General features: G+C 40.0%; 1 protein-coding gene across 4 annotated transcripts in view; it reads left to right on the top strand.

Annotated features, from left to right (window-relative positions):
* The first annotated feature begins 2768 nt into the window (after positions 1-2768).
* The window catches only part of nedd4a (NEDD4 E3 ubiquitin protein ligase a), a 48473-nt gene continuing 37224 nt past the window's right edge, over positions 2769-14017 (top strand). Inside the window, exons 1-5 of one of the 4 annotated variants that reach the window (XM_088640939.1) lie at positions 2769-2952; positions 4171-4254; positions 6168-6241; positions 9713-9791; positions 10718-10756. In XM_088640939.1, the coding sequence (XP_088497065.1) occupies positions 4213-4254; positions 6168-6241; positions 9713-9791; positions 10718-10756 (234 nt within the window). In that variant the 5' untranslated portion in view covers positions 2769-2952; positions 4171-4212. Of the gene's footprint in view, positions 2953-3853; positions 4255-6167; positions 6242-9712; positions 9792-10717; positions 10757-14017 lie in introns of those variants that run through there. The other 3 variants (XM_088640937.1, XM_088640938.1, XM_088640940.1) reach the window with 3 other exon arrangements.

Genomic DNA, 14017 nt, shown 5'->3' with positions numbered 1-14017 from the left:
ATCTCCTATTCCACGGCTGGCTGCCCCTCGCTACGACGCGCTTGAATCCAGACACAGTCAATATATACCCATGCAGACCAAAACTACCTTCTCCTCGGTCTAGAGGTTTTGTAGGAGTAGTGTCCCCTCCCAGCCACTTAAACGCTTTAGGATATTTTGGGAACGAAAGCGCTATACAAGTACATCTTTCTGGGGAAGTTCACTGAAAATATACAAAATCTCCGGTTATTAACGATATAAGGATGTTCCAGGGCAACATAACAAGCCTTTCGCTCGGATTTCACCGCAGTTAGTCTTAGAAGCTGCTGCAGGAATTAGTTTACACAGGATGGCGCTCCGGGACCTGCTTCGCTGTAGACCATCGCACCAGGAAATGTGAGACGTCCTCGCAGTTGTCACTCTCCTTTTTTTTCAGAAGGGGGAGACTCGAAGGCGCAGCTAGTTTGTAAACACAGATTGCGGCGGATCAGGAACGGGCAACAATGCAGATCTAGCGCTGCTGTCGCCATCTGTCTGGAAGGGAATGACCTCAAGAGCGGCCGAGTTTGAAGTTGGTGACTTCAAAGTAGATAAAGTGAGCAGCCTGATTCTTTGAAGAACTCTGTTTAGAAAATGATGCCTGACAAAGATGAACGTGATGTTGCAGCGAAAAATACAAACGTTACGTTATTTTTTCCTCCTTATGGCTCTGTTAGGCAGCGCTGTGAAGCTCTCTAGTGCCCTCTGCCGGATAACTTGCATTTCCAGTTGAGCCACAAGCCTTGCAGCGATGCTGTCAGTATTGTGTCTGGCCCAAGAACAAAACTAATGCAAATATACTCACTTTTAATATTAAAGTTTTGTCCAATAATTTTTAAGTCTTTGAATCTTTTGTAATTCGATCCGATGAGTAAGCCACATATGAATTTCATTGAATGCGCATTTGACACTACCCTTCTTGAAAAAAATCAGAACATATCTCAATTTAATTTATATTGAAATATAGTTTTAATGGAGCAGCATGGTGGCTGCTGGGGCCCTGGGTTCAATTCCAGACCTGGGGTGCTATTTATGTGGAGTTTGTATGTTCCCCCTGTGTTTGTGTGAGTTTCCTCCCACAGTCCAAAGATATGCTGGTATGTTAATATGCCTATGGGAAAACTGGCACTGGAGTGAGTGTGTGTATGTTTGTGTCTGTGTGTGCCCAGGGTGTATCCTGCCTTGTGCCCATATCTTGCCAACTTAGGCTCCAGCTCTCCTGCAATCCTAAACTGGATGAAATGAATGAGCACAGTTTAGACATGTTAATTATAAACTGCTAATATAGCAGTTAAAGCCCGAGAGCTTTGTTTTGTGATATTTGTTCTCTGCTTTCTAATCTATATTTTTTAGCTTTATGTTCTCTTTTGAGTGATAATAGTTTTCTGTCCGTTCAGTGCTTTACTACAAAGCAAAGGCAATTGTTTCTTTCAACTTCATCATCTTTTGGCAGTTGTTGGATAGATATGGCTGCTTATTGCACCCATCTTCAGAGGAAGGAGGAAAGGCATGCTGGGATGTCCTAATCAGCCCAAGTCGAGAGGCGCTGGCATGAGCACAGCAGACCAGTCAGACCAGTAGGTCCCGGCTCAGCCTGTAGTTGTCTTCTATGAAGAACCACCAAGACTCAGCCCAGCCCCTCTCCTGGAACAGCCTGCTGTGGATTCTCTCCAGAGCACTGAGAAAATGAGCAGATTCCGCAGTTGTAGAATGCATAGTAAAACTCAACATCCCGCAACACATTAATAATAGTCATTAAGTTATTGTATTTTATGTAGCACCTACCATCCCAAAGCACTTTAGATATAGGAGGGGACCCACGTCATCCAACCCTGATGTGCAGCCCCACCAGAGTAGCGGGTGACGGTGTTTGTGTGCCAGCCACACCACTGCACAGCAGATCAGGTAGGGAGACATTCTGCAAGCAGAGAGTGGACATGAGCTAGGACACTGCTCTTGCACATGGTGCCATGCAATCTTTAATTCCAGGCAGGAGCTTTTTAACGTCCCCTACACCACTGTGTCCCTGGCCAGGATACTGGGGCTTTGGCTTGGAAGCTTTTTCACAGGGAGAAACGCCACCTCGTGGTCACAGCTTTGACAGACACATCTTACTTCTAAGTATAACATACAGCCGACTTTGTCCATGAGTAATGAAGTGAATCAAGCTATGAAGAAAGAAATGTGCATTCCACATTAGATTAATCGCAGCCAGCTGTTGTGAATTTCCCTCTTCCCTTTCACCTGCTTGAATGTGCTAAAAGATGCTTATACCACTGGTTCTTTCTACTATATAGCACTTTACCACTACTATATAGTAGTGTAATGTTGATTATACCACTGGTTCTTTCTACTAAGCATTATCCACTTCTAGTGTTTTTAGGGGTGATCTGCTGATAGGAGTTTCATGTCCAGCTTATACCCACAGAAGTAAACGAGAGTAAACAAGACCATATTAGCCTCTCCTAATGGCTCTTCAGAGCTTTTCTTCCACTGGGGTGACAGTGTCTGATTGTCCACTCAGAGGTGGAATGGAAGTTCACCTTGAAGGAGGAAGTCAAGTGAGCTTTTACAAAAGCAAAATCGAGCTTCTGATCGAGTCATTTCTGTGGCATCCATTAGAGCTGGAATCTAACGTGGAACCAAACATACCCAAAAATGGGTACGGTCAGGCACAGAGCATGTCCGTGCATGTGTAGTTTTCAATCCCATATTGCTGTGGTATGTAAACAAAGACTCCAGAGCTGTGAGAGTAGAAGAAAGACTGTCTGCTCCCTGGTTCTGCACAATGCAGAACAATGCAACACTCTGTCTGGCCAAGAAAGGAAATGTCATAGGAAGCCAGCAGAGTTTTGACAGAGGAAAAGCCCTCCATGACTAAACTGCCACCAGAGCAAAAAAACAGCCACTGTGCAGACTGCAGGAGAGATCACGGTAAGAAGCCTGCACTTTTTCAGGCCAGTTGTTTTTTGGTACACTCCGTGAAGAGTTTGTTCAGAACACAACAGGAAGTATTTCTTGTCAGTGAAATGAAATAGGAAAGCGTTTATTACAGTGAAAAAGAAATAGAAGTCAAGTAAAGAGATTTTTTATTCTGCCTCCATAGCGTGGCTCACCAGTGTTATACAATTATTTATACAGAGACCCTAACCTACTGTAGCTCCCCCCAGAAAACTCGTCCCTTCAAAATCAGCATGATTTTAATTTCACTTGAGCCTTTTTTGTCTGATTAAAGCTGTGATTTACTCAGCTTGACCAGTTCCAGCATAGCTCTCTACATGATGCTGGTAGTGTTTTAAAGAGACTTAAAGGAATGGCCTGACTATGTTATTCGATATTCGAAACCATGTAATCTTCGTTTACTTCCTCAATTCACAGTTGCAATTAATCTTTTCCTGCTGGAAGGAGCTAAAGGAGTTAACACCTTTAGACAACAAGGGAGGTGTACTGTATGCTATGTGAAATTCTCAGTAGAACTAAAAATAAAATGTGGACCGTTCCAGATAACTACTAAGAGATCTGAGTGCTCGTAACCTTCTCCCTAGATATACACATTTTTATACTATTTCATATAATAATCACCAAACATTACGTTACTGAGATAATGAAGAAATCAAGTGAAGTACTATACTGAATACAGGTGCGACCTTCCATCAGGAAACCGAACTCCTCCCGAGGTTACATTTCCTAAAATAATTACATTTCCTTTCCGACGTCTTCTAGATACAGAAATACACTTCTGCTGGTTGTACGGTCCACTCTGACGCTTTCATTTAGAAACGCAATGGAAACGGTTTGGGGTATAATTGCATTCAAAACGATAATAAAGGTTTAATCCTCCCACACCGAGGATCTTGGGGACAGGCGGGGATGTACTGGAAAGCGCCGAGTCGCACCAAGAGAGAGACTGCAGGATCTGAGCCGGAAAATGACACAGGCGAGAGGAACGAGGAAGTTACACGGCAGCCTGGAGCGGAAAGGACCTTCTTCCTGCGGACGCCACCGAGGGGCGGGCAGAGGAAAGGATGGACACAGAGTAGCTCGTCTGTCAAATCAGCAGCCCGGCACGGTTACATGAAATCGCTGAAAGCGGATGAGAGAGGCAGAGAGATATTGGTGATTTTTTTTTTTACTTCTCTTGCTTTACAACAGATAAAAGACCGAAACGGGCGCGAATGTGTTTGAGCTGCGACGATGGCTTCGGTGGCAGAAGTGCGTGGTCTTCAGACCGACGAGGTAACGATTACATTGTGATTTTTATGAACGCCTTCTCTGGTTCATTCTTTACTTTTAACAACTTTGTTTCATGATAAAACGTTGTTCTTGTATTATTATCATTTTTTAAAAAAAATAATTATGTTAGATTAATTACGTAGAGGCCGTGGCGTTTTCTGGAGTATCATTTTTGTAAAATAAAACCGAAGGTAGGTTATGTTGAACACGTTTTCCACAGCTGTGATTGGCTGTCAAGGGAAAGAAGGAAATTCTTCTGAGCATTTAAACATCCATAGACCTACTCAAGTTCGTTGGCGATGGTTGTTAGAAGTATTCTTTAAGTGGGTTTAAATTTTTAAAACAGAACGTGATTTGTTGAGAACTCGGAAAGTGGCGAATTCTCACCTCGACTCAGTTGGCTAGCTAGTCTGTTGAGTGTTGTTCATAGCCATTAGGTGGATAGATTAGTCCGCTTTTCGGACACTAATTGAGATCGATACAGTGGAACCGATCCTCTAGCTGGGAGTCTTTTTGCAGACATGCGTGAACAGACGTGTTTGCGGAAGCCAGCCGAGGGTCCGGGAGTCCTCAGTGTGTGTTGTGTGGGAGAGGCTGTCCTGGACTTTGCAGGCCTTCTCTGTGGAGCAGAGCCCCGAAACAGCAACCACTTGTCCGAGCTGCTGACGTCCAGGACAGAATAGCTTCCTGCGTCTTTTATCCTGAACATGTCAGAGGAAATGCAGCTCTTGGCAGTATCTCTCTCTGTCTCTCAGCGTTGACAACGTGATACTGCAGGGCCCGTACTGTAACATCCGCATTCTTGACTGTCAAAACCTTAAAGGCGTCTTTAGATATAATGAGGGCCTCCTTTTTAAGTAGTTTAATTTCACTTTCTCTTACAAACTGCCTGGCAGTTTGTTGATTAGTCAGGGTGCAGTGTTGTGAAGGGATGTGTTTCTAAAATACCAAGTGCGTTTTGTAAAGTACTGTACAGTAGGCCACACATCGTTAGGAAAAATGTTTCTGTTTAGCCTATATAATTCTGGGTAGTTGAGTTTCAGATTTTGTTCAGCCCTATATTGAATAAGTTGTGAAATGTTTTTGTGCCTGTATGTACTAATATCTTTAAATTGTGTAAGATCATCATTCTTCCATCTCAGAAATACTGCCAAACTACATCTTATGTTGTTTCTGTCTGTTGCAGAAAAGCTGTTCAACATCTTTTGTCTTTTCTAGAATCTATTACTGCAGTGCTCTACTCTCTGAGGTATCTAAATCCAAACTAAGCAAACTTCAGCATATCCACAATTCGACAGCCACAGTCCTGACTAGGTCGTGTGCAAGTGACAATACTCCTGTACTGGAGTCCTTGCACAGGCTTCCTATCAGGTTTTGTGTCGACTTAAAAATCCTCATGCTCACCTATAAGACTCTACATGGCTTGGCACCTCAGTACATGTCTGACTTATTGTCTTACTCCCCACCTTGCAATCTTCGTTCATCTGATTCTGTGTTTGTGTTAATTTTATCTCCTGTCTATGATACTGTTTTCTGTTGCTTTAACTGTGTTTTTTTTTACTGTTCCTGTTAGGCACTTTGAGAAGATACTATTAAAGGCACTCTATAAATAAAGTTTATTATGACTTTGGCTTTTGCACAGGAGTGTGGTCCATGTCAGCTGTAGAAATTGTATATATTCCTGCGGAGGTCCTATATATTTGTAGCTTTCCATATTGTCTTAAATTAAACTGCACGTTAAGAGATGTGAATTGCATTACTGCATCATCAGGGCAATGCTTTGGAAAAGGCAGCAGTTCCTAACACTGAATAAAGGATTTATGCAGTTTTATTTGCATATGTATCTACAGTACATTGCCTTGAAAAACAAAGCATATCTTTTAATTGAATGTCAATATGCTGTACTGTCATTGCAGGAGGACTCCAGGATCCTTCGTGTTAAAGTTATTGCTGGAATTGGCCTTGCAAAGAAAGACATTTTGGGAGCCAGGTAAGTTTGTTTTCTTATTCATTAAAAAGTTGCAGGTAGTAGAAATGAGTATCCTGAAAATTTGTAGTGGGTGCATTAAAAGGTTATTCCAAATTGATTTGTAAGTGTAAATTAATACATTTATTACACAGCTCAGAAGATTGTCATTTTTTATAGAAGAACAGCTTATTAACTGTTGTTCATTGACTAATGAAGAAGTGGCATCTTCATGATTTTCCAATATAGACAGAAGAAGTTAGTGTATTCCTGCTGTATGCTTCACATATGTTGTGTTCTAGAGACAGTTGTTACTGTTGTATATTGGTAAACACACCAAAACATTTATTGCAAGTTTCCCCCCTGAATGAACAAGTTTGGGGTGACTATTTCATTGACCTGAGTGTATTCATAGGTGATTTATAAGCTAATTGTTCAGAGTTGTAATTTTTGTATAGTCCCAGACCTACAGTATTACAGTGCAGTAAGAGGGAGCAATATGGAAAGGTAATTAGGGGATCTAGACCCATAACTATGAGGTTGTGGTTTCAAACCCCTGGCGAGCATTGCTGTTGTATAGGGCACTGCATCAGAAAAAAAAGCCCAGTCATATACAAGGAAACATGTAGGTCTGTTTGCATAAAAGTGTCAGCTAAGTGAATAACTGTTTACACAGCATGGTTTGTTGTCAGGAGCCAGGATTTTATACAACTTGCCAGTGGAGAGATTCTCTCCTGTTGAAGCCAGTGGTGTTCAATAGAATAGAACCCAATACAGTGTTGGTGATCTGAATAGTGCAGCATTTCCTTTAATTCGCTATTGAGATATTAATGGTGAAGTTGAACTTAAACCATCCAGTTAGGTTGTCATCCTTACTTATATACCGTTTAAATTTTCTTTTGGTTTTCCTTTCTATGTTTGTGCAAAATAGGTTTCAGCTGTGGTTTTGTTCTGTAGAGCTGTTTAGCCATGCTCTCTCCCAGTGATCTTACGTTTGCAAAGCCATTGTTGCGCAGGCCAGCTGTGGTTTTGGTGCTGTGGCAGATGCTTTAGAAAACAAGTAACATATGAAAAACATTGGAAATGAGCATTCTTGATTCATTATCAGTTCATTAATTGCCCACTAAAATTCTTAGAGATTTAAGTCTGGGTTCCGTGTGTAAAAATGTTTTTATCCTAGGATGCTGCTAGTGCATACTTGTATACATGCACAGCTAGTGTTAAATTCTGCTTTATTGAATAGCTTGTTTTCTGGCAAGCTCTTGACTTTCAGGGTGTAATGCAATGCTGCAGCACTTGAAATTCAACTGTGCCAAGTAGATGACATTGATTTTTCAGATAGCTACACTGAAATAAGACAGATTTGACAAATTTGGGAAATGAGGGTTTATTCCATGGTAAGACTCACTTGCCAGTCTTACCGAAGTGAAATCATGCTTTGTTCATTTCTTTTAAGGGTTAACTTCAGACCTTTTTTGCAAGATTTTAATTTTGTTAAATGTTATCAGATATGTTCAATTGTATTCCTACTGTAGATGTTGGCTTATTTAGTATCTGATTCTGGGCAATTAAAGAACAAGGTAGACCACAAGCTTTGTGCTTTTCACTGATGTGGAAACCAGTAGATATTGTTCATTTTACAGTTAGTGTTTTTCTGGTGAATTTCTGACATGTACCTATTGTTTCCAGTGAAAGTATTTTTGTATTTCTAGGGTCGGAATTTTTTTTTTGTACTTTGTTACACAGGTGGGCATTGTTGCCTTGCAACACTGGGGCCCTGGGTTCAGTTCTAAATCTGGGGTGCTATCTCTGTGGAATTGTATGTTCTCCCTGTGTTTGCATAGGTTTCCTCCCACAGTCCAAAAACATACTGTAGGTTAATTGGCTTCTTGGAAAGCTGGCCCTGGTGTGAGTGTATGCGTGTCAGTGTCTGTCTGTGGGTGCCCTGCAATGGACTTTTGTCCTGTCCAGGGTGTACCCCACCTTGCACCCATTGCTTGCCAGGATAGGCTCCAGCTCTCACACAACCCTGAATTGGATGAAGCAACTAGAAAATGGGTAGATGTTACCCGGGTTATTATATTGATCTTTGATGTACTGTATTTTCATCACTGGGTTTGAAGAAGTACAAGCGATTATGAATGGTCATGGCCTTGGCCATTTTAATTAGACTTCTGTACCTGGTCAGAGTGTATTTGTTTTCAGATTTTTTTGACATTATCGCTAAAGGAGAATAATCTTAAATCAGCAAAGTGTACTTTGAAATGAACAGAACTGATCATAGACTTGTCAGCCACTGAATAGAGACAAAGTCAAATATTTTCCATTGTGTCTTTCCCAAAGCTTAAATGTTTTCTCTGAGTTTAGGCATGATACATTTAAGGTTTGTGTAGATATTTGTGTGAGGTTTTGCATTTATCTTTTCTGTTTTTTGCCATTTTGGAGTTTTTTTTTACCTCTCTCCCCTTCAAACACTCTAGATGTGCTATGTTTCCTTCAAGAGTCACTTTGAACTGTCAGGTCTACTAAAAAATCTGAAACATCTCAAATATGCCACCACACATGATGGTGTAAAACGTTCACTTACTTGCTAGGAAGTAAATTAGTTTACAAGAAACCCCTGCCAATTCATGTCTCCCTGTTTAAATGAAATCAGACTCTTAACAGTCTAATTGTTACAAAGTTACAATTTAACAATTGCTGGAAAGCACATATAATAGCAGACCCACTCATTTTCTAGACTTACAATAGGGCTCCACTTTGTTTGGGGGGACCTCCTGTACAATTTGAGGACTCCCTAGGGATCCTAGAGTTCTTGCAAACATGTGGAGTGTCTGTGTGGCTGTTACCCTCTTCTGCCTTTAGATGGCGTTGTTTTCAGTGATTGTCAATGTGAAGCATCTGCTTCATAGGTTAGTATTTCTGCTTCATAGGTTAGTTAAAAAGATTCAGATGCAGCTTCTGCCTTTTTTGAACAAGTAAATATGATTTGTAATGGAGGCAAAAAGCCACTCGTCATTATTTTTTACATTCTAGTCGCAGCACAGTTTTTATTGTAAGTGCCCCTGATGTTTTGGAAATCGGCTCTGTTTTATACCAGTGCAGCACTGAAATATTGTTTTTGTTGTACTAAATGAATCATGGGATTGGTTTGATATACATACAAGTTCAGGGACAGAGATATTGCAGACACGTGCAAGTTCATCTGCTTTGCAAGTGTTTCATTCACATGTTATCATAAAGAATAGAGCAACCCCTGTTTTCTGGTTCCTATTTTAATGTCTCCTGAGCTCCCACACCTTCCCACATGAAAAGGCCCAAGGGGTTTTTTCGTTACAGTCTCTTTAAAATATTAGAGATCAGGTGAAATCAGTAGATTTTTGTGACACAGTAGAGCTGTATCACAAAAATATTTTACAGTAGAAAGTCAGGTGCACATAAAATACATTGAAAATTGGGATTGCAGTGTTTATTACTTTTTTGTTATTTTCACAGTGACCCTTATACAAGAGTGTCCTTGTATGATCCAGTCAATGGTGAACTCACCAGTGTCCAGACAAAAACCATTAAAAAGGTAAGTAAATACTCCCTGCATGCCACAGAATCTGTACAAATAAATCCTGTTAGAGAACCATGGCCTTTCAGAACAAAAACACCTCTTCTTTTCTGTTGAAGGGGAGACTGAGAGTGAAATGGTTTACTTTCTCTGTGGCATATTTTTTCCATAGATACTCTGTCTATGTAAACTGTGTAAACTCTGGAAAGGCGTGCACCATTGATAAGACCTGCATAATATGCAGCTGGTTTTATCACTTGCCAGCATAAAAGGGCTCATTTGTTATGATGAAACAACTCAAAAGAATACTCTTTTTCAGACTTTACTGGGAAAATTATCTTTATTCAGAAAGATATTTCTGCTTTCTATATACTTTTTCTACATACATTTTTTTTCCACTGGACGTTGTTGATCAATTGATTACAGGTCATTTTTAAAGTCCCAACATGAAACTAAAACAAGACCGATATAATGTAAAGAGGTGTATATATAATAATATACACTGAGCATGAGTGTGACAGACCAGACCTGTAACTAAAGTGGCTCCAGGAATCTGAACAAATGAAGCTCACAATGGCAATATTGTACTATGCAGCAGGCTTTATTTTAAAACAAATATACAGTTCTTTTTTGACTAGCGGATTTTAAAGCTGCCTACCCAGATTGCTAATGAATTCCAACCCAGACTAAAACCATGAAGCCCTTATATACACCCATGTAAGACTGTGCCTTCTAAGCCCTTGACCAATCATATTAATTAATCACCACCTGGCGAGCCTACTTACAGGGAATAAGAAAGCCTTTTAGGGTCTGTGGTGGCAGGCCAGCTGTCATTGCAGTCCCCTCCAGGAAGACTGGCCTGCCACAATGAGGTTGGAATAGTTGTTCAAAAGACATCTTGAAACACTGCTAAGGAATAAAAACACTATTTCTCTTGCTTTTAGACTTTACATCCAAAGTGGAACGAAGAATTCTTCTTCAGGGTAAGTAATCAGACAGGCTTCAAAGTGTGAACATAGCAGTGATGTCTCAGAGGAGCTGCACTGAAATCATGCTTTTATTTCTGAGTTTTTGCGATGTGCAGTTGTCTAAGGATGGCCTCTTTCTGTCTTTGGCACAGTGTTCAATGTCACAGGCCTACTTTGTTGTCAGTTGTTTACAGTTCTGTGAGCTGTTTAGCTTGGGCATGTGAAAGTATTCTATTTTCACTTTTAAAGCATAGAATGCTCAATCTGAGATGTCTGGGTAGGAAGTCTGTTTAATAAGAGGTTACACTCTTGAGGAACTCCTTTGACCTGTCTAGCCTGTATGGTTGCTAATATCTAATCATCCAGCCATTTCAGTGCTATCAATAATATGTCTGGGTAGCATATTTCAGATCCCCACAGCCCTTTGTATAAAAAGGTGTCTTCTGTTCTCAGTTTTAAATACCCTTCCACATAGTTTCCATTTGCATCCTCTGGTTCATGTTTCACTGCTGATTCTGAAGTCCACTGCAGCAAGATGAGAAAAAATGATCTTGGAAAAAGAAATCTTTACACATTTCATTCTGAAAAAATTAAGGAAATTATTTTTCTTTGATTTCCTTTACAGTGGATTAAAACATAAGAAAGGTTTGAGGAGCCAAATGGTCTTATCTCATTTGGAACCAGTCTGGTAGTTAGCTTATGCAAGGCTCTCATCCTATCTTTTCTTGAAAGATACCAGTGTATCGGCCCTAGTGACACAGTTGTGTAGCTACTTCCAGACTCCCAAAACCCTGGTAGAAAGTATGGAACGTTGCAAAGTGCAATCCCCTTTTTGTATTCTCCTTGGTACTGTCTTTGTTGCAAGTAGTGTAATACTGCCAGCAATTTAATATATTTTCATTGGTGTTTGTCCTTTTCATAAAATATTACTCTACGCCATGTAAAATGTATTCTTTTTGTGTGAAATTGTCTTGCTTATTTATTAGTGACACTGCAATCAAAGTGTTGTGTTGCTTTGTTTGTCACTGACTGGACCAGTCTTATTCCGGGGTCTGAGCCTTGTTTTTGTCACATAAGACTGCAGGTGATGATGTACATTAAAAAACATTTACAGATCTTTTCCTGCCAGCTAGAGATTTAATAAAACTGTCTGAAAGCACCTGCTGTGTAAAACATTATATGATTACATTCTAAAGATGGACTCCATTACACAAGCCAGGCTGAAAGCAGGGTTTGTAGGCCAAGCAATGTGGAGCAAAATGTGCATTCCTTTGGCTTGCAGTTAGTCGCAGATGGATACAGCAGGATTTTCAAAATGAAGTCTGTAAATGTTTTAAATAATTCGTACTGACGTTGTAGATATCTTGTTTCTACTTTAAAAATGAGCATGCCTCATCTTCCACGTTATCGGGGGAAGATGTATACATTCCACATCCATAACCTCAGTCATTTCTCAAGTAAATACAAAACATTGTATAAGTTTGCGTAACGATTAAATTTATGTAAAAACAAATTGGTTTAGGACAGAATCAGGGAATTAAAATGAAGTTATATTTACAGCAATCCCATTGGAATTCTAATGCAAGTGGAGTACACTTGTTACAGATATAGATTTGATATCTAATAACTTTCAGAATTAATGAAAACCGTTTCTGTTAATCGAAACATGAAAGAGTCCTGTCACAGCGTTCTTCACCTGACTGAAACATATGGAGGACCTTAGTCTTAGTCACAACCTTAGTCTTTTTGTTGTAGTTGTGGTTGTTGAAATGTATTTCTTTTGCAACCATCGAAAACAAAAAGAGGAACAGAAAACCACATTTGCTGAATAGTCTTGCAATTTTAAAGCTAGCTTGTGAAGATGTCAAGAATTTATGCTGTCAGTTGAATCCCCTGTAGCATGTATCCCCTGTAAGTTCCCAGCATTCTGCAATCGTCTGCTTACAAGCATGCTTATTTGAAGAAGAACACCCCTTCCTGTGGAAAGGGTTAGACTAGGGTCTCACACTTGATGCTTGGAGGGTGTGGTGTCTTCTGTTTTTTGTTTTGCTCCTGTTCTCAGTTATATATTTGGTCTAATTACTTAATTGGCTTCATTACTGTAATAACTCTATCCAGGATCTGGTGCGGTTTGTAAGTGTACTTTTATTGAACTTAATGTCTTGTGTAACCGGCCCTAAATGACCTTAAAAATCCTATATATGATTTAGTTTTGAAAATAATTTGGCTAATTGTTCAATTAACTAGTCACTTTAGAACAAAAACCCTTAGTCTGAGACTCATGGGTTAATGTAGTGTAGCTCAGTGGCTCTCAGCCCTTTTCCTGGAAGAACACTTTCTGCCGTTTTTCATTCAGCTGAGCTCTAAATCACCAGTTTTAATTGATTTGTTTAATTGTTGAGATTTAACGATGTTTCTTCGGTCGATTCAGAGACTCAAAACACACCCTGCTACATGGCTGCTGCTTTTCCCAGCAACATCAGCGCACAGAACTTCACATACAGTACTCTCAGCTTGCTTGATATTATTTCTGATTAAACAGAAGAGACGTTGATCAGTTTATGAACAGACACAGGTGGGAGTGACACTACTGCGATGAGTATATTTCCAGAGGTCCAATTGGTTCCATTTCGAGCAGTTCTGAAACTCAGCAGCTGGTACAGGGTTAATGCCAATTACAAATCTCATTTGACCTATTAAGAGCTGAGAGCAAAGGGAAAACTGAAATCAATGAGCCTGTGATTAAGAACCCAGCTGGAGCAAAAACTAGAAGACGCAGTGTTCCACCAGGACTAGGGCTGGGCACCACCGCTGTGGCGCAGTCTTTTTTCCACTAATGTGAAAAATGAAGCCCATTTCCGTTAAAAAGCTTTTGGAAATGTAATATTATAGCTTGTGTGGTTTAAATCTCTCACCATCTTCCCTCTGCTTTTATGGGCTTTCTATATTTTAAAACATTTGTGGAATTGTATTTTTCAGCTTTTTAAAAAAGGAGATTTGATAAGAGTTTTTGAAATGAGTTGGGGGATTACGGTCCTGTGATTGCTGCTGCTTTCGACATTGAAAGTTATCGCAGTCGTCTTTGCAAACAAGGGCAACTCCCTGAGTATTAACATGTGGAAGAGATCATTTCCTTGCTTGTTTTCACTGCTTTCTGATTAATAAATGCGATAATAAAATGAAAAAAAGTATTGTTGGTGTCAGTAAGAGTCTTGCTGGGCTCATTACGAAGTGAAAAATATATATGTCATGTTCTCAGTTCTACTTTACACATAC

This window comes from Lepisosteus platostomus, chromosome 7 (assembly GCF_059453375.1).
Source record: "Lepisosteus platostomus isolate fLepPlt1 chromosome 7, fLepPlt1.hap1, whole genome shotgun sequence".
In the NCBI taxonomy this organism is placed as follows: Eukaryota; Metazoa; Chordata; class Actinopteri; order Semionotiformes; family Lepisosteidae; genus Lepisosteus; species Lepisosteus platostomus.
This window is presented reverse-complemented; position numbering and strand designations above follow the sequence as displayed.